Source organism: Temnothorax longispinosus, chromosome 8 (genome assembly GCF_030848805.1).
Source record: "Temnothorax longispinosus isolate EJ_2023e chromosome 8, Tlon_JGU_v1, whole genome shotgun sequence".
Classification (NCBI taxonomy): Eukaryota; Metazoa; Arthropoda; class Insecta; order Hymenoptera; family Formicidae; genus Temnothorax; species Temnothorax longispinosus.
In genome coordinates this window covers 485,384-506,852 of record NC_092365.1, presented here as the reverse complement: position 1 = coordinate 506,852, position 21,469 = coordinate 485,384, and the positions used below count along the sequence as shown (strand labels likewise).

Sequence of the window (21,469 nt, the reverse complement as noted above, 5' to 3'; positions counted from 1 at the left end):
CGCAGAATAGAGAAAAAAATGTCTGAGTTAAGTCTGCAAACAAATCCAGACGAAGATAAGCTGAAATACAGATGCTATATATGTATTAAAAAAAGTTACTTTTCTGTTTTATGTAAAGTAACAAATCTTAGAGTTTTGTGTTGAGATATAAAGCATCTCTTGCAAACGATAAAAATTTGACTTGAATGAACAGCCACCCTTATCTTGTCTCTATCAGGATTAAATAGCACCTTAATTTCACAGTTTTTACTTAATTTTGTGAACTGTATATAGATACGCCTTCATAATTTTTAAATTATTTTATATTCATTATTGATAAGATATAATATGTAACGAACAAACGATTTCTTTGTTCTCTGTCAGGTGCCAAATGTAAGAGAGAACGCACAGAGTCAGACGATCTCTTTTGTGAAGAGAAGATGCTGATTATCGATGGTGAGTATATCTCGCATTGTTATTAAATCATTCAAAACTGCGTCGTAAATTAAAGATGATAAAGTGAGAATCTTTTTCTTGGAAAAAGAGGTCTTGGAAACGGAGTATGTTGAAAATTTTGATTACGGAGGCACGTGCCCGTAGATAAATCCGGCACTGGAGATCGCTGCAGTGCCTCAGATAGAACGTGCGCGACCGGACGGATTCCGGAGTTATCTCGAGTGCCGACGTGTCACGTTGTTACGGAAGAGATCCTTCGCGCGATAAGGACAGAGTGATCGCGCCGAGTGGTGACCGGAGCAGTGGAGCCACTGAAGGCAATTCTCGCGAAGACGGGGATGTCACTTCTCGCGGAAGGGATAGGAGGGGAGTTGCTGCCGCCGCCACCGCCGCCGCCGCCGCCGCTTACCGCCACCACCGCTGTCTGACGAGAAGGGAGGCACGAGGACGTCATCCTCGGGCTGGCTGGAGACGGCGGCACGCAAGCTTAGATCTCAGTCGGTGCCCGTGACTCACGCGGTACTCGAGTCTCGCTCGATCGCCGCGATCGATTGGTCGCGATCACCGGTTTCGGAACCGAGTCGGGGAAACAGCTGACTGGCGTTCGCGGAAGTACAGGCGTATCGCGATCACTCGAATTAGAAATTAGAACGACATGTGTACGACACGTATCGCCGATCCGTAGAGTCACGGAGTGGCGTGAAGTGCGAGACTGCGGTGAAACTGGGATCTGTTCTTCGCCATCAACGTTCCTTTCTGCTGCAAAGCATTTATCGAACTCCGTTTCGTTTAATTTAAAACAACGCGTGACGCGTATCAGATGCACGAATGACGCAACGATTGGCCTTGACACGGGCGCAACTTTCATTGGGAAATTCGCGTTGAAAGATGTTCCTTCGAGGATCACCCCGTGAGGAATGAGGTGGACGAGCGGCAGCGCGACCCTCGAAATTGCTCGAGCGGATTCGCTATCTCGCGGCGAATGGGTTTCGAAAGTTGGGCTTTTCTCTAGCGCGCCAACGACCTTGCCGTTGTTAGCCCTCGTCGTACCCTCCCTTCTCTGCCGTGGTCGCCGTAATCGTAACCGTCACCGCCGCGGCACCGCGACGTCAGACCTCTCTCCACGTTGTACGTTTCGCATTCCCGCGACAGTTTCTCTGGCGCGGCCTTCTCGTTCTGGAGAACGGACTCACTCGACCTGGGGCAGTGACAGCGAAATCTAACGATTCGGCGACGACGACGGCGACATCGATGACGATGATAGCGGCGAAGAGGCGGATATAGCGTCCGGTCGATCGACTTTTTCCACAGCGAGAGCTTAAACGGAAGTTTTCCGGTCGCGCGCGCTCCGATTTGCGCGATCTTAAGAAGGATGGGTGTTCTCCTGCTACCGGACGGTATCACGTCGCCGGTAATGCATTCGCGCGCGAGCCTGAGCGCCGTCGTCGACGTCGTCGCCGAGACGAACAACAACGTGAGCGACCTGACGGACGCGAATAACCCACCATCGCCGGCGCCGACGCGGATCGTCGGTATAATCGACGTCGTCAACGGTGGCGAGACGCCGCGACACAGTAGCGATTGGACACCACCTCCACCGAAGAAAAAATGGATACGGCACTACCTGCTCGGTGAGATCCCTACCGCGCGTGTCCTGAAAATATCCTGTTCGAAAAGTCACCCAGAGGGAGAGACGTACGTCGTCTCTCCCTCTCAACCCTTCGTCTCTTTCGTCGAACCGGTAGTCTTTATGAAATTTCAATTGATAGTTTTTTTTAAATTTAACATGTGAATTTACAATTCCAATTCCGGGACTGTGTTTCAAGACAAAAATAATCAGCGCGCAATTTGCTGGGTGGAATATAAATTGGATGGATATAAATTTACACAAAAAATATTAATAGACTTAATTAAGATCCCGATTGAAAGAGGCGTATCTCTATTTATTTGTGATATTCACATATCGATCGAGTTCCACTTATTATTAATTAATTTGTATAATCTGTTATCGAATTATTGAAACTGATTCAACATGACGAGTGTTAATTGTTTTGAGTGTTGTGGCCTCTGAAAATACCTATATTAAAACGTATTAATCGTTCAACTTTATTTCACGTATAAAATAAAAAGAATCTAATTACTTTCCATGTGCGATGAATACTATTTTCGCGGAATTTCTCTTGAATGTCGGAAATATCGGCGCTGCCAAATCATTAATTAATCAAACCGATTAATAATCTAACAGATAGATTATTAACTCTGTGCATTACTTGCGTGAGGTGTAAAATACTCCAGTCTTAAAAATATATTCACAGAGTAAAATATTTTCAAGAAGAACTTTTACGTTTATCTTTGCGAAATATCCGGTTCTGTCGCGTGGCATATCTGGCACGCATACGAGCGCATATCAGTCCTTTACTTTTCGAACGCTCCACGTAACAGTCGGGAACAACTATGGAAACAAGACTTCGTAGATGCTAGATAGAGCGTTTCAAAGATGAAATGGGATCTTCTCACGAAATCAGATTTTGCAACGATCTGATTTATTCTGCTTGACTTCCGAGTTTGAATTGTCTCACAAACGAGATTCTGATAAATGGCGCTCCGATTCTGAAATTTTATCTTTAGACGGACGACCGCGATTGCCGTCGATTCTAGTATCTAAAAACATCTGTCTTCGCGGTTTACGTTAAAGCTTCTCTCAGAGCATTTAATATCGTATTTTATTGCTCCGAAAAATTTATGTTTACGACACAGGCAAATTTTAATCGCTCGTATATCGTCTGCCGCTGTTTTTCAGAAGCGTCTTCACCTCGAAAGAGTTGAAGCAAGCCCGGATAGATGCATATAAATTCAATTTTTGATCATACGCGATATTGAATCACGCTAGCTTAATGGTCAGTCATTTAAATTATACACTTGCTACTGACCTATTGAAAAATGTCATAAAATTTATGTCTTTATTTACATACTATTACTAGCAAACACATTTTCTTCAATTGCGTTTAGAAGGCATAGTATTGTGTTATTTATTGATGTGAAAAAATATGGTAAGAAGTATAGCAAGAAATCTTTAAAGTTATCGCAGAAGCGAAAGAAAGAAGAACTTCTTCGTAAATTCAAGTTTATGTATAAAAAAACTCTTTGAAAAGCAGCAAGTTATAATTAGATGAACAATTGTTGGTTTTTGTAGCGGTGTCTGCACGGGCGTTTTTATCTCCCATAGCATTGCTTATAATTATCCTCGATACTCGTATCGTCGAGGTAAACAGCAAAGAGTATTGACATGCATTTTCATACTGTTGTAAATGAGATATTTCGCACGAGCTACACGAAATCACGCCTCGCGCGCGCAAATGGACGCGTGTCGACGATATATTTTCGCGGATTGTGCGAATATTTCGGTCGAAGCTGGCAGTGAAACGTCCGCGCGCGGAAAATGTAGCAGAATGTGTCTGCGGCGAACTGTTTTCAATTTTATCGAGACAGGAAAACGGGAGAGTGACTTCTCGGATTTCATCTCGCGGGCTAACGTCGCTAGTCGCTACGCTACTATTCGCTCGCGCGTTGAAAAGTTAAATTGTTATTTGCGCGAGAATCGTGTCGAATTTTAAAGGAACCGACGATCATTTTCGAGTTGGAAGTAATTTAATGAACATTCCAAATTATCGTGCATTTCAAGCAAAGTTTGTCGTTTGTTTAGATGAGTGCACCCGATCTATTTATCGCTATACTTCCTCTTGAAGCAAATTAATCCAAGAGAAAAATCTATCTTTTGAAGAAAATACGTATTGTTCAGAAATACCTGATATTTCTGACTTTTTCAAGTTAAAAGTTTATGCCACAAATAGATTCCTGTAATCTTGAAAAATTGTGTCTGCTAATTTTATTCTTTAGATGATTTATTGCACGGATTATCGGCTCGTTATCGATGGTTTTAATATATCATTTCGAAAACGACTATACGCTTTGATTAACATCCCATTACTGCATTTTCTGCTTGTAGATTCGATTTTTTGTCGATCTCACGCGAATAAAGATCCTCGGGCTTTTATCGTTATTTCTTCGCGAATTAGTTGGTTCCATTTTTTACTCTCCCTGCCAGCTATCGATACGGAATGTTACAATCCGGATAAATATTACTTTCGCGATCCTCAGTCCTTACTTTCAGTTGGGAACTTGGCTTGTTTTATCACTACTTTGCAATGCATGCATTTTCTAAAAACGACGCGAATTCGCCCAGTGTGATTTCGACGAGGATCGTCAAGGGCCATGAATTTGAAGTATGTCTGCGGATACAAGATATGGAAATCGGACTATTTATAGTTCGTAGAGTATTTCCAAGTCAAATAGCTCCTATACCTCGCGACTATCAAGTTGAGCGTGCGAGAAATGAGATATGCAAAGTGTAGAAAATGCGAGGAATGTAAATATTATGTTATACGCCAGTAGGCAGTACGGACCGCTGATTTTTAAGAAAAAAAAACTCAAGTTGGCAAAGCAAAAGAAGAAGAAAGAAGGAAAAATTGCTTATCTGAACTCGATATTCATAGATGCAGCGTGCCTGTGCCAACATTCGTGAATAGAGCGAGATATTTTGTATAATACGATCGGTGAAATTGGTGAAACCAACGGTTCTACCCAGCGTATATAATGCGGTAAACAAGATTTGTTTATTACTAATTATTTATTGACAAGTGCAGAACTGGCGGGCGGCTGCTACATTTCTCTCTCTCTCTCTCTCTCTCTCTCTCTCTCTTTCCCCCCCTTCTTTCCCTCTCTCTATCTTCCCTTCCACGCGTGAATATATTAATAAATCTTCGTAAAACATTGTAAAAGAGTTGATAACGTTTCACGTAATTGCTGACGGGCAAATTCTCAGATAATCGATCTGGACCGACGAAAATAAGGAATACATGAAAAAGAAAAGTTGATTTGTTAAAATATTGCTTAGTACGTGGAATAAAGGTGTAAATTCAAGAACGACTAGTACAATAATATAAGAATTATATATTTAGGTCCATTTCACGGTGTTTTGTTTAATCGATAACCAACGTTTCATTGCATCTGATTGCTTAAACGCGTGGATTATACGCAAATACGCGCAGATGACTACAACGTGGATTTCTTTCTCGTTAAGTGAAAAGAAAGGGAGAATGGAACGGTTTTCTGAAGGACGCGTTCTCTAACCGGCGCAGTCATTCTCACGAGGAAATCATATGTTACGTCAGCGCAAATAACGTGCATTCTCGAACGTTGCTCCCGCGAATGGATTTTTTTTCCCGGCGGAATAAAAGTTTCGCCGATTCGTCCAGAAATCGACAGTCCATCGTGACTCGCGAATGTCTGACTTTTGAATTATCGACCGCGGACAGTTTTTTAAAATTCCATTCCCGATCTATTTCTATATTCGCAGGGAACGCTGATTAACGGACTATTGATTAATACATATATTAATTCAGTATCTCGGACAACTGATATGATTGATGATATCCGCCCAAGTCCGATGTATGCAGAATACAGTAGAATCGACATTATTCCCGACCTCTTATTTATTTGTGTCATCGTAACAATATAATATGCAATCAAGCAATAAGTATAACGTGACTTTTACACGTTGGAGTTAAACATTGTAATAGAAGCATGTGTACGTAACACTTGTCAATTAACAAAATTGGAATTTCTAAATGGATGCACATTCGATACTTTTTATGCGTAGATTCGTCAGTGACGTTACAAATTTACGCAATTTTAATGTAATAAAATTCTCTAATGTGAGAAACGAGAGTTTTCGAGTTATCGCTTAACAAGTTTCTATTTCGAAATATTTAAACGCATATGCATCGAAGAGTGCAGTGCGTACCGTATAAGCTTTCAAGAAATCAGACACGTAGGATACGACGATAATAATACTTTTCAAGTAGTCCCGGCGCGGATGCGACGCTATCCTGTAACATATATTATACATTCCTCACGCCAAATAAACTACTGGACACTCGTGTGCTCGCGAAAAAAATCCCGTTGAACCGATTGGCATATCATTTGAAAGGAAAATCACGCCGCGGTTTTGCTCGCATGTGAGCGAACATGCAAATACTCCGAGTACGAAATTTATTACTGCAAACTAGAGAACGAGTGGCAATTCGCTCTGGACTCGCTAGTCTAATAGCGTTTTGTGCATTTTTGTATAGAAGATTGATCGAATGTATACACGGGAAATGTTTAACGCTTTAACTCGCGATGCAAAAAGTCGAAGAAAAGATTTTGTGTCAATTCAAAATCGAGGAACATTTTCGACTCGCAGCGATGATTTATTAGACTGACACTTCAATACTACTTACAATTGGTGATAGGATTAAGTATCTTATATAAGTTTGAATCTGCCGATGTAGTTTCGAACTCTCTATATAATTATCGAAAAAATAAAAGCAATACTTTCAAGTAGACTCGACCCTGGACGAAATGAGTTTGAATTCTCTATGAGTACCTCGAAAAATACGAATATTATTTCCAAGTGCACTTGAACCTAGGTCAAATATGTTGGAATCTTTTATGAGTAGTTTACAAGAAATTTTACGTCTATTCGAATTAAAACATTTGTATAAAGCGACAATTTTTTTTAATATATTATTTTTTAATAATTACAAATATTAGATTATTAATCGTTGATTATAATCGTAAGTTGTTTTAAAACTTTATATGTATATTTATACATTTTTCAAATTAACTTTATTGTATTTAATTTTAAGTGTATTTTATAATCTTGACTCGTAAAGATTTACACGAAGATGTGTGTGACAAAAAGATAATTGAAAATTGTTATAAACGCCGATCGCATTTGACATTTTCACCGACGAACAATTGATTTCAGATTTATCATATATATGGAGGGGTAAAAGTCATAGTGGTGTAAGTCAAATTTTTTTAAATTTTTTCTCGCGTGCATAGATGCAATCCATACAATATATAAACTTAATCTGCGCACACAAAAAAATATTTTTAAAAATTTGACTTACACCACCATACCATATATATATATATATATATATATATATATATATATATATATATATATATATGAACGTTATTAACAGCACAATATCGAAATGTTAGTTTAATAAATTATTAAAGTGCTCTGTGTGAAGATTTCTCGATTGCGAAGCGACACAAATCAGCATAGATACATGCATATAGATGCATACGTTTATATATTAGGAATTAACCGTCTGTAATTAATTTCGAAAGGCAATGGATGTACCCAATGCCGTCGTCAGTTTCTCGGTTTCTCGTTGTCCTCTCTCTCGCGTGGATATACGCTCGCGATTCACGTCTTCGGGCGTTAGGAATAGATTTAGGAAGAGACGCGAGCTATGCGACGGGGCGGCCGCTGCCAAGTCGACTCGCACATGAATGGACTAGCTGCATGTGCGTACACGTGCTGCGCTAATTTATCGTGCCGAGGATGGAGAGAGGAAGCTTCTTTTCGTGCTCGGTAGCGAGACGTTGCGGCCATTCGCGAATTTGTTATCCTCTCTCGTCCAGGCGAGGCATAAATCGCTGCTCAAAGATTTGCGCGATATTCCTTAGGGCGTAAGATATTCTTGCGTAAATATTCTACGCGTGGATATTCCATGGGCATTACAAGCGGAATTCGTTTGAACGTTAAATAACGTGGGTAGCTCGGCCGTTGTTATATCTATGTGAAAATTATTACTTTGATGCCCGTGATGATCATTGGGCGATTTATATCACAATGTGATTAAAAATTAATTATGTTCAACAATAATAGGAGAATCTCGCGTTATTTGATTTTCAAAACTGATTTTCTCGTAAATAAAATCCCATGCAACAAAATTATACTCCATATATTCGATTGCTATTGCACGTATAATAAATCACGTATCCGATTATATTTTTTTTAATTATTCTAAATATTATAAATAAAATAATATCTGATGTGTTAAGCTGCAAACATGGCCAAGTGAATTATCAAATATATTATAATTTTCGGTGCTCTATGCAAGAAATAAATCGTTGACAAAATGGTTGATTGGCTCGCTCGAAGCCATCGTCACTCCAGAGAATATCTGCGCTAATCTTAGGCGAAAGCGTGGCCATTCAAGCTCGAGAGCGTAGAATAGAATGGCAAGCTGGGAGCTTTGTCGTCTGCATCTGTGGAATGCCAGGAATCGTAGTGCCTCCGTGAATGTGTGTCTATATCCAGAATGAAAGGGATAATACGATAAAGCCGGGGCAATAAAATTTTGGCTGTAGTGTCTCGCCTCGAGAACTTCCCGAATGACGATGCGCGTCCCTCTAATATAATACATAAAGTTATGCGAATATATATATATTTTTTATTTTAATTGAAGAGCTCGTTTCTGAATCGTTTTAAACCTGTACCTTGAAAAAAATTAAGATTACATGTTACTTAGTACTGGAAATAATTTCTGAGCTTTCTAAGACGGATAAAAATATTTTGCTAAAATTTATTTCTTCGAAGTATGCAGTTAAGTTCTTCAGTCGCTTTTTAACGGTCTAGCTAAAATTATTCTAATGATGTTGCAGAGGAAGAACCGTTGGAGAACAGCAGAATGAGTCTTACGATAGCTTCCCGAGGTACCTCCGTGGTCTCCAGCACGCGAGCCACGCCATCGTCAACCGGATCAAATTCTGTTCAACTGACTGCGCTCCATTCCGTGTCTCATCATCCTCACCCTCACCATCATCATTCACAACAGCCGCAGCAGCAGCAGCAGCAACAGCAACAACAGCAACAGCAGCAACATCACCATCATAGTGATCATCATAGCATACATAATAATTATATGGAGAATCACAATCCGAATCAGTCCCAGCAAAGTACGGGTAATCTCGTTGTCGACGTTGAAACGAACCACGACAATAAGAAACACCGATCCGGGTAAGCTCGCCTAACTTTTCTATTTTTCTTTACTTTATCTTCGCGTCCTCTCAATCCTTCTAGAGATATATTGTAAATCCAGATTATTTTCCATGGTAACATTTAGGTGATTTTGCGACGGAACAATTCTATTTTTAACCGTATCGCGAGCTAATCTGGTCTCGTCAATATCAAACTGAGAACTGAGCTATTGTAAGAATTACAAATTAGACTAAGAATCAAACTAGGAGGAGGCTTTATTAATTTAGTTATTTCTTGCGTTATGCCTTATCAATGCTGTTATATTCGAATCCGTCTAAAATAGACGCGATAATGTCTGCCTATGATGGACACATGCTTACGCGGCGACACCGACACATTCCATCGCGAGTCGATACGTCAGCCTGTTGCTTCGCGCGTTCTCGCCTCATCTTCTCTCCTTGCCGCTCCTCTCCGTGCACGAGCCGACGCCGTCGCCGACGTTACAGCCGGCTATACCTATTTACGCCGTGCACGTGTCCAGGGTGAATGGCACGTGCACGACGCGTCGCTCAGCGTGTTGCATCGCGCGGCGGTAATGCGTGGCGTTACACGATCGCGTCGTATAGATCACGTAGAAAAGCACCGTAACTGCAAAACCGCTACCCTAAATTCATAAATATAGGATTGAGAGGGAGAAAGGGAATTAATTCTTTTATTTATCCCACCCAACTTATTGTTTTACGATTCATATCTTCTCATTGCAGAACATGCGTGATTCGGGCCGGCACCAGGGAAGTACACAACAAGTTGGAGAAAAATCGAAGGGCGCATCTGAAGGAGTGTTTTGAACTTCTAAAGAAGCAGCTACCGGCGCAAGACGAAAAGAAGTCTTCAAACCTCTCTATTCTCCATGCAGCGAACAAGTACATACAGGCAAGTTGCAGCCTGTTACGTAAAATGCGATAATTTTTGTAGTAAAGAACGAAGATCTATTTGGATAGGAATAAGTCTTTTTATTATCATGTATTGCGAGTATTTCGAGAAAAGATTCAAAGATTGCAACACAGATTATAAGACAAAGGTTTAATGGGATTTTATATTTTAGCGATGAAATTAAGTATCTTACAAGTATAGGTTCAAATCTGTTGGCGTACTTTCGAACAGTCTATGGTTATTTCGAAAAATAAAAGCAGTACTTTTAAGTATAGTCTCGAACTTGGACGAAATGGAAAAACAAGAGTATTATTTCCAAATGGACTTGAATCTGAATCAAATATAGATCAGATATGAAAATGTTTGAATCTTTTATGAATACTGTACTAAAAATTTTACGTTCTTTCGAATCAAAACTTTTGTATAAAACAATTTTCAGATTTTAATATATTATTTTTTGATAATTTTGACAAATATTATCAGGCGAAATTAAACATCGTAAAAATATGATTAAATTAATATTACTCGAATCTTAGAAAATAAAACTGATTATTGGATTTTTAAGTACATGTTGAACTTAATCCCATCCCTAATTATATTAGACATTGTTTGTTAGGGAAATTGAGAGGAAAAAAAAGACTTATAGTTAGAAATCTTAAAATCCTAAGATAACAGTTGCGGCACGTAACAGTGCGCATTGTGAATTCTTATATTCATTGTCGAATAAATTTACAGTTGCGTGCAACCGCGCGCAAAAATTCTGTACAGCGATTTAACGCGGACGCGTGTCGCATCGCGAATTAAACTTATACCCGCGAGATCTCATTCATGGTCGATGTGCAAATTGTTGAAACTCATCGTCGAGAATAATGTAGTCGTTTTAAAAAGCGGCCGTCACAAGACAAACTGTGATCCTCGAGCAACAATTGTCAACTCGAGACGGCGTGACGTGAGGGAAAGACACTCGGAAGCTGCATCTTGCACCACATTTCGACATTAATTGTAACCAATTTCTCTACGTGAAAATTCCTTTTCCCTTCATCTCGCGTTGTTCCTTTAATCATCCCCCTTGTGGTTTCCGCGTCTCCCTTTTTTTTTCTTCCGTGTATATCGTATCATCTCCGTGCGTATTGCATTTTTGTACATACGAGAGGCATTACCTATATCGGTTCCACGTGACCGCCGGCCATCGGTGTCACGCTACGCGGCACGTAACAGCAACCAGCAACGCGCTGCTCTCTGGACTTTTATCGTCCGACGCCGTCGCAGTTACGCACGATGCATTTCGCTACAGTATCAAAAGTGACAAGGGCGTCAACGTCGAAGTTATCTAAACGCAATACAAAATGTTTGAAAGTTGTACAGAAAATATTTTTTACATGACGAAAAGAATATTAGACACTTTTGTTGTCAAAGAGGAGCCACTCTTACATGCAATCACTAATCTAGATAATCTAGCTACAATTTTATCTATTTTTTCTAACGGACTCTTCAACCTATCTCTTAAAATAGTCACCAGTTCAATTTTGGAAAAAAAGCTTTATGATGGTTTAATAAAAAAAATGGACTATGTCCATTCATTTCATATCAATGAATAAAATAATAAAAATATTAAATTATAATGCATAAGTTTGATTTTTTATTTCATATAATAGACATTTTTAATTAATCGTCTCAAACTTTTGGTCGGCAGAGCTAAATATATCAGAATAGCATATTTATTAAACTATTGATAGACTAACTACGTCCATTTTTTTAAATTAAACAACGCTATGTTAATCACAACTGTGTTAAATATACAATATGCCCATTTACTTTCAAATTAAGAAAAAATATTAAATAAGGCATAAATTAGACTTTTAAGTAGTTAGTGTTTTACTGGAATATTTTTAAATGTTATATGCAATTTCAAGCTTTCGGCTAGCAGTATATACATCGAAGGGAAGAAAAAAACATTATATTTGTTATATAAAGGTGTTATGTGTTAATGTTTGAGAGAGAATGTTTTTAATAATGCAAAATGTTTCTTCTCGTGCCGCAGGCATTGCGAAAGAAAGAACGAGATTACGAACATGAGATGGAGAGGCTCGCCAGAGAGAAGATCGCGGCTCAACAGAGATTGGTGGCATTGAAGAAAGAACTCAATGCAAATTGGGATCCTATAGACATTAATTCTCTTTTGCTGGAACAGAATCCCGGGACGGATGCGGTGACCGTAAAAAACGGTGAGATATATTTGTGATATTAAAAAAATTTCGTCATGTCACAGAGATTACTTTTTATGGAAGGCTTTTCACGAGTAAAACTTATCTTTTGCTTTGCAGGCAGATTTATATTTCAACCCTTTTTTATCTGAAGTTTAAAGACGTTATGCCATTAAAAATATAGCGATATTGTTGATTGTTAACAAAAATATTCAATGAAAAATCTGTGGAAATGTTATTTTGAGAAAAAACATTTCACGATCTTATCTCTAATATTTTCTATCCTACTCTGTCTTAAACGTCCGCTTTCGATTTTTTTATTTATTCTTGTTTGAAAAGAGTTCTTCTATATTGTCAAAGTAATTTTTCTTTATTTTGTGAAAGTTCATTTATTTTATCAACATCTTTTTAACCGACAATCTCCTTTAAAAAATCTCAGAAAGTACGGAGGTTGATGTTACTGGACTACCACGGGGTGGCACGAGGTACAGCAGCACGAGCAGTCTAAACAGCGTAACGACGGCCAGTTCTCCGCAAGCATTGCAGTCCACTAGCACGACTTCCAATATTCATAATCAGACCACGACCGCGGGTATCGTTTGCCAAACGCAGGATCTTGCGCGAGGTTCCAGGGAGAGCCCACCCGCGAGTTCGACTGCTGGAACGGTATCCGCACCCAGCATTTCTACTCCAACGCAGGTACGTTCTCCCCTCTCCCCGAACTGGACGAAACGACAAAGTTATTTTCCCGCACCACATCCAAGGCGAAATCGCAAATATTGCGATTTTACAATAAATTGGTGCCACAACAAATCACCACGCGTTTGCAGAGCCGCTTACAGATTGTTGACTGGAAATGGCTTTGAAAACGTGTGACATGCCTTCTTAGTCACTTCATTTCATATATATATATTTTTTTAGAATTGCCTACGTTGGATTTGAAACCAGCATTAAACGTCGTATAAATATTTCTTTTAACTTTTTATTTGAAACGATAGTTTCTCACACTCTGTAATTTCATATTGTTTATTGTGATAGATGTATTTAATGGCCTGTTATCTATCACTAAAATAATTATTTCAAAACTATCCAAAGTTGAACGATTCCCGTAGTGTAACTGACAATAATACTCATTGTGCATACTTTTTCATACATCTGTTTAGACCTAATAGCTAACAAGGACAAATCACGAACTAGAGTTGTTAGCGGTCAAGGAAAACCGAAAAAAGTCAGGGAATTAAATGATCAGGAAAAACCGTGAAATGAACTGGGAAAAGTCAAGGTCTCAGAGAATTTATTAGCCTAAGATAAAATTAAATTATGGTAATATCAATTCTAAATTTTTAAATTGTTTCTTTAAAAATTATTGAACGGAATTTTTAAAATTATTTAAGGAAGCATATAAATATATTTTAGAATTTTTTAATGAACTTTGCAGTGAGCAATTTGCAGAAAATTATTAACAGATGTAGTTTAAAAGGAAAAAATTTAATATCTTGACTTTGTAAAATCAAGATATTAATGACTTTTTGCAAATAACTCGCAAAAAGCAAGTTTATTCCTTCATTTTCATTTGGCCCTTTACTAAAACACATGTATGAAAGCTCGTAAAGCGCATCCCAAGTGAATTTGCCAAGATGCAAAAAAAAAATATATATGTATATGTATATATATAGATTCATCAGCATTAAAAGTGTTAAAGATTGACCTACAGAAGGATAGACAGAATGGTGTTTTCATTTCAGGAGAAGGTCACTACGTCGCCTACCGCCAATATAGTGCAACAGCCGCATCAGCTACACCTACCGATCAGCGCCCAGATGTTGAACACGAGTCAGGGTCTCGCTACCATCGTGCCAGCTTTGCAGCACATCGGACCGGGACTCAGGGTAATACCGGGGGATACGCGGCAGCTTTTGGTCACCCACACCACCGGCAACAACGAATCAAGACCTTTGACGTTGGCGGTGCAGAACTCCTCGGATCAGTCCAGACCGCCGCTAATCGCCGTGCAGTCGAACACTGGAAGCGAACCGAGGCCTGTACTCGTCGTTCACTCATCCACCGCCAACGACAACCGAGTGACATTCGTGCACTCCAATCTGTCCAACAACGACAGGCCGCTCGCATTGGCCGTGCAGTCATCCGCGAGCGATGTTAGACCCGTTACCTTCGTGCATTCGGGGAATGAGGGTCGATCATTGGTTCTCGCCACGCATTCGCCCGCGCTAAATGTGTCGAGTGAGTATACATTTTTGTAGGCAAATTTAACATAGACGGCCTGATCTCGCAAGAGTCCGCACATGAGCTCTGGATTGCTCAAATAATAATCGTTTCTTTATTGTAGACGCCCAGACAAGAATAAGAACGGGAGATACGCAGAACACGCATAAGATGGTCGGTGGTGTAACGCTCGTCGGCGGTAACGGCTCGGAATTGGCAAGACTTCCCGGTGGTGCGGAATTAAACATACTTCCAGCAAATGGTACGTATGACAGCGCAACGTGCATACTAGTTCCATTATATTCGAAATATTCGTTCACGTTTCTACGAATGTTGTACGGTACAGCACGGCAAAGAAAGCTTGATACGTTTATTTAGCAGATTTAATTTTATAATACAAGTAGTTAAATCTGTTGGCGTAGTTTTGAACCGTCTATGATCACTTCAAAAACTAAAAGCAACATTTTTAAGTAGGCTCGATCTTAGACAAAATGGTTCGAATCCTCTACGAGTACCTCGAATAACAAGAGTATTATTTCCAGGTGCACTTGAACCTAGATCAAATATGTTGGAACCTTTTATGAGTATTTTACTAGACATTTTATGTTTCTTCGAATCAAAACATTTAAAGTGACAATTATTTTAATATATTTTTTTATAATTACAGATATTAGATTGTTAATCGTTGAACATGATTTAAAAAATAGAATAAAAATTATTTAAAATCTTTACACATTACATTCTTTAAACTGACAACTTGATTCTTTTGTTAGAGTTCGAGTACTATTTGTAAAAGATTCGATTCTTTAGAAATTTATATGTTAAAGTACATTTCGCAAATCCTGCAGATACTCAACTCGTTTAAAAATTTGAAAGTAACTAATTCGGGATCGATTATTTTGCAAGTCTAATGTATAAAATATCAATATTATTTCTTATGAATATTATTCGAATCCTAGAAAATAAAACTTGATTGTTGGATTTGACACTTGGATCTTTAATTACATATTGAACTCGATCCCATCCCTATGCTCATTATCTTGCGGTTACAGGATTAACTTTAAGTCACGGAGTGTCACTTCAAGCCGCCGCAGGTAAACCAGCCTCGACAATGATGCAGAACTCTCCGTCCACAGAGAGTATAGCCCACATCGTTGGTCAGCACGCTCCTCTCTCCGGCCTGACTCCGATCGTCACGCCAATGACCGTTGTCTCCCAAGGTAGCCAGGTGACCGCTCACATCTTGGCACCGTCAAGCCTTGCGGGAAAGATGATCACTACGCCGATTCTCAAGTCCGTGGGACAAATGCCGCTCGTAAACGCTCAGTATCTTAACACCACGACTTTAGTGAAACCGGTTGTCGTGGTGAGCTCACCGTCAACGTCGACGGCGGCCTCAACGACGGCGGCAACAGTTTCCAGCACGCAACCCTCTTCGACCTCAAATTCGACCGTCTGACAGACTCAAGGAAAGGCGAAATTAATCTGATCGCGCTGGAATATCAAAATACGATTTGCCGGTGTTTTTCGAGTAAATCTCTACGTTGTCTGAAGTAAATCTATCTTTTGTCATCTGTTGGAATCGCTTAGATGTGTTAGCGATGAATTAACGAGAATAAGCGATTTGAATCTGGAATTGTTTTACGACAGATAGTGAATACCGTGAAGGAATGTTATGGGAGAAGAATGTTCATCTATTGTGCTACTTCTAATATCAAAATGGTCTTGCATTCTGAGATGTCACTTGTGTCCTATGAGGACTGACATTCGAAATTCGAGCTCTTCCGAGGAGTAAATCGACTGAGAAAGTGTGAGAAAAAGTCCTTGCTCAACACATGCGATATATATATTATACACGGTACCTTGATTTGATTAAGGAGGATAGTTTATTGCAAGTAAATTAAATGTAAAGTTTAAACAATTAATTTATGACAATAGCCCGAGTGTCCAAGAATGAACAAGCTTTCACGTTAACGTGGTGACGAACGTGGCGACGCTTTTAAAACTTTTAAGGCTTCCGGTCTCGTACGCTATTTGGATCATTGTTTCGTTATATTCTCGAGTCGGGAATTTCTTCATTATGCTTACTTTGACAGATAACCCTTTTTTTTAAGTGTTTTATGTTACTTTGTGAATCCAAAGTATTTTTTCCTATGAAACAAAACAAGAGAAGGCTTTGACTTGCAATGGAACAAATTTTATTTTTTGCATAACTTTTAAATTGCTTGACTGTATTTTGTAAGACTTAAATTGACAAGTTTCATCATATCTTACTGCAACTTGAAGAAGTATCACAGGAAATGATAATGACGGTACACTTAGAATGATATTAAATTAAAAGTAAAGGCTCATGTCTAATGAAATAACACGGAATGGTTTGGATTTAATTATTTAGCGAGTGAAGGTTGAAAAATCGAACATTACGATGAGTTTTGTGTCTTAAAATTGATTAAACGGCTGTGGAGAACGGATATTGAACTCTATGTAGAGATCCGTCTGTTTAATTTTGACAATTCAATCGCAAGATGCATTAAATCTTGTTAAATCGATGATAAAGGCAGAAGTTATTTAGAAACGGTGGCAACAGATTATATAGGTTTGTAGTAATACATATTAAGTATTTATTCCTCTGTATTTATTATATGTTTACATGCGTATTATACGAATCGCTATCGCGCTTTTCACGAATGCATAATTGCAACGCTCTACGAACATATTGATTTCTTCATGCTCAGATTTCGTCACATGGAAAGGATTTAGAAATGTATATTCTAAGTCGCCGTCATCATTGTGATCTGTCTCGTGAATACGTGTGCAGCTTAACGTTCCATGCTTTTGTACAAACATTTCATTTCTGTAACGCGATCTTTGCATAATAACCGAGAACATCTCGAGTAGAATAGAAGGGAATGATAATGCTCACAACTGTTTGGAAAGCTAGAACGATCGCACGCATTTATCGAAATATCTATTACACTATTTTTCATTATTTTCCGTATGCATGAGAATCGTCCAATAAAGATACAGATCAAAACTACATGGGGGAAAAAAACCGGGGGAAAGATACAATAAGATCTACAAATGTTTATTGTCGTTTGTGAAATGTTGGGTTAAATATCTCAATGTTAATGACGACTATATGGAAAAATAAATAACACAAAGTGTTTATTTTAAAAATAAATAAATTTGAACGTAGTTCTTATTATATTTTTTTTCTGATCTTTGGAAATAAAAATTGGATGTAATCGAGGGTGATGCGTGGTTCCGTGTGAGAGAAGCTGACTTGGATTCGATTCAGATCCCTTCGTCTTACATATGCCACAGTTTTATATGAAATTTATTGGAAGGTGGAAAGTTGCAGGTAAAGAAGTTGCGAGGTAAATGACAAGCCGTTTATGGAGTGGGAAATCTCAATTTCAATTTTAATGTAATTTTGATCTGTTCCTCATCTATCGAACGATCTTTCGTACGTTTATTCGCTTTTGTAAGATCGTATTGTACGTCTCTGTTTGGTATTCTAGCGACGAGATCGTCAACAGTGACTGGAACAATGAACTCATTGGAAGTGCACATTTATCACTATGAAACCATGTAACAATTGATATTCTCATTGTGTGACGTTCACGCAACGAGATACTTTTCCGATATGATTCAACGTGTGATTGTAGCAACGTTTCCTTGCCTCCTCGCACGCGCGATTGTTGACGATCTCTCTCTCCCTCGAATGCCAGTTCTCAGTTTGTGCATATTACTAGTACCTATCTCCTATCCGCGTGCAAACTTGTTTTGTATCCTTTAAATTATTTAATCGCGAATGGTATGATTAACGATTCAAGTTAAGATGTAAATGCGTGCCTTTTAACGGGCTACAAGGTCACACAAACGTATCTCGATTGAATCAACATTGTTCAACATTCAAGGCAGTCAGATATTTCGCTGACTCGACAGAAACTCTATATAAGAAAAGTTCTTCATGCTGTAGATTATAGAATTTGTTTACGTTAATCAATCTGTAGACTTCTTTCTTTTTTTCAAATCTTAGGTCGTTATATTCCAAGTACACGAATCTCCCGAATTGTTATTTAATCTGCTGGCGCCTCAATAGAAAGAGGAGAGAAATTAATCAATTACATTAATGTGCTTGATAAAGTTAATTGTCCATTGTCGTATCACGCGCTTCTTAGTGTTCGGGACACAACGGGAAAATTCAATTTGCAATAAGGTGAAAGACCGAGCAAAAACCCGGTTCGAGGTACTAGTCAAAAAAAGAAAAAAAAAAAGAAAACGGTTTTGTTGAATTATTTTCGACGCGGACGCTTTCATTTGACGAGACCTCAAGTCGTGCAATGGATGCAAATGATTGTACTGCATACTCTGTGACACATGTACACACACTCACCACACACATATACACACAAAACATGCAGGAACACAACTGTAACTGTGCGGGACTGAAACGGAAAAAGGTGAAAAGAAAGAAAAGAAATGTGATCGAGCGGGAAATGTTGCGGAAGTGACATTTCGCAATCAGCTGTTTAGCCGCGACTGAAACTTCTGTCGGTTAACTATTTTAAGCGATGTAAAAGCCTCATGTAAATAATAATTGCGTTAGCGAGGATAACCAAACGGGTCGAGAGACGGAAGGAAACTAAAGATAGTATAGCACTGAGCACTCAAGCTAAATGAATAATGTGAACAATGTGATATAAATGATAAATAAAAGATTAATTAGCACGGTAGCGTTAAGGAGAGAAGAATCAACTATTAAATCGTTTACGGTGTAGATAGAATGCTGGTAACTATCATTTACTAATATCTTAAAAAAAGAGAGAGAATGTCAAAAAATTGAATTGTACATAGGAAATATAAGAAGGAGAAAAAGAGCGAAAGAGGAGAGATAGAAAGAGAGAGATAGAAAAAGAGAGAAAGGAAAAGAACAAAGGGAGAGACTGAGAGAAAGAGAGAGAACAAACAAATACTGCACCGCATGTGATGCTCATTGTGTCGGCGGTAGGAACCGCCGACGCCGCGAATATCTCATGTAACGGTATCTACGAACTGTATTTGATCGACAACGTGCGATGGATAGGGGTGCGTGAGACCGCGTGATTGGGTGTGTGCGTGAGAAGGGTGTGTAGTAAAAACGTTATTATTGTTGTAGTCTATATCGAATTTTGTTATATGCCTCGACTAGCGTGCGAAACGATGAAACGTCTCTTACGACGCGGCTCGTGTGTACGTAAAAAGAGAGTGAGTTGAAGCAAAAATGGTGAGAGAAAGAGAAAGATGAATGAGAAAGAGTGAGTGAGAGAGACAGAGAGAGAGAGAGAGAGAAGCGTGAAAGGACGGATGTCCTTCCGAAGCGTTGCGGAAGAGACGCGCACTCGCGACACTTTTTGTTAAAAGAGGAAGAGCAAGAAAGTAAAAGTGTGCGATGAAAAATTCAGTGCAGTCTATTACAATAAAGATTAAAATGTGAGTGTGACGGTTGCCCAATTCTCCTTGAAGTTGTCTAGTATCCACGCCGATTCCGAGACTCTCGGCTCGACTGATATACGAGTAACGAGGAAGATAACGAGGACGATGCATTCGTTCTGCATCCTGCGAATTCTTTTGAGTATAATCATGTAATTTAAAGGCTCGTTTAGTTTATTCAAAGGCTCGTTGAAGCGATCTCAAACGCGTGTATCTCCGAAAGAGAAAATTGCATTAACCATATATATTTTTTAAAGGATATATATGAATTTAAGATGGTTTCGAGCGAGCAAGTTCCTCGATTCGCGAGACGATTAATCTGATTGAAAACCGGGAATCTGCGCGACGTAAAAAATTGCGCTCGAATGATCGGGATGAGAGTAACGATCTCGGCGGGACTCATTATGCGCTTTTACGTACGAGATGAGTAGCGATCAAAAGATTTCAAAGGAAGAAATTCGTAGTAAGCGATTTACAGGATGTTTCTTAAAGAGTACCTACTAATCATTATATAATGCTATCAAAAATTAGGTCGAAAAATCCTGATTTTTTTTATGATGCGTAATAAAGTAATAATTATTGAGTAAAGTTAATCTAATTAGCACTTTTAGACTGATGTATGTCAGTGATGTCCATTTCTACTAATATTGATTAACTTTCATCTCGGTTTAACTTACTTTTAACCTTTTTCTAATTCTTAGAACTAGAAGAAGTTAAACCAAGATGAAAATTAATATGCCTTGAAAGGACAACGTCGACTGAATTAACTTTACTCAATAAATACTATTCTATTAAATATTATAGAAAAAAATGGTTTCGGGTTTTCTGACTCAATTTTTGATAAGGAATAGTGCTATATAATTATTGAACATTTTTTCAGAAATACCCTGTATACTCCCAGCTCGAATCGTGGGAGAGCGATGTGACATTTGGCGCGGAGAGCCGATCTGCCACCCTACGACCCCACGTGCTTGCAATCCGCATTTTTGACTATCCGATCGCCGGTCGAGCAAGCGAATCGTCCTCGAAAGCAGATCGGGCTGAAGTGCGAAAATCAAAATCGGGTCTGCCTTTTCTAACAGCTAGCGTTTAGGGATTTACAAGGCACGTTCAGATGCAACACCTACGCGACCGTTCCATCACGTATCGATTCTTCGCGGAAATTGGGGACGAGGAAACGTTCTAAAGTCCAACGCTGAATACAGCCATTCACGCCTACCACCTTCTTTTTTCTTAATAAAGATGGAAAGAAGCTAACGTGCTCAGAATTACAAATCTTGGGTAGCATTGTTCTAAACAAATTACAAATTATTCG

General features: G+C 38.9%; 1 protein-coding gene across 3 annotated transcripts in view; it reads left to right on the top strand.

Annotated features, from left to right (window-relative positions):
- Positions 1-21,469, top strand: part of LOC139818120 (uncharacterized) — a 32,668-nt gene extending 11,199 nt beyond the window's left edge. For 2 of the 3 annotated variants that reach the window (XM_071786646.1, XM_071786648.1), the window contains 8 exons: positions 364-435; positions 9,004-9,358; positions 10,084-10,252; positions 12,294-12,477; positions 12,896-13,155; positions 14,202-14,697; positions 14,804-14,941; positions 15,732-21,469. In XM_071786646.1, the coding sequence (XP_071642747.1) occupies positions 364-435; positions 9,004-9,358; positions 10,084-10,252; positions 12,294-12,477; positions 12,896-13,155; positions 14,202-14,697; positions 14,804-14,941; positions 15,732-16,138 (2,081 nt within the window). In that variant the 3' untranslated portion in view covers positions 16,139-21,469. Of the gene's footprint in view, positions 1-363; positions 436-896; positions 2,067-9,003; positions 9,359-10,083; positions 10,253-12,293; positions 12,478-12,895; positions 13,156-14,201; positions 14,698-14,803; positions 14,942-15,731 lie in introns of those variants that run through there. The other variant, XM_071786647.1, reaches the window with a different exon arrangement.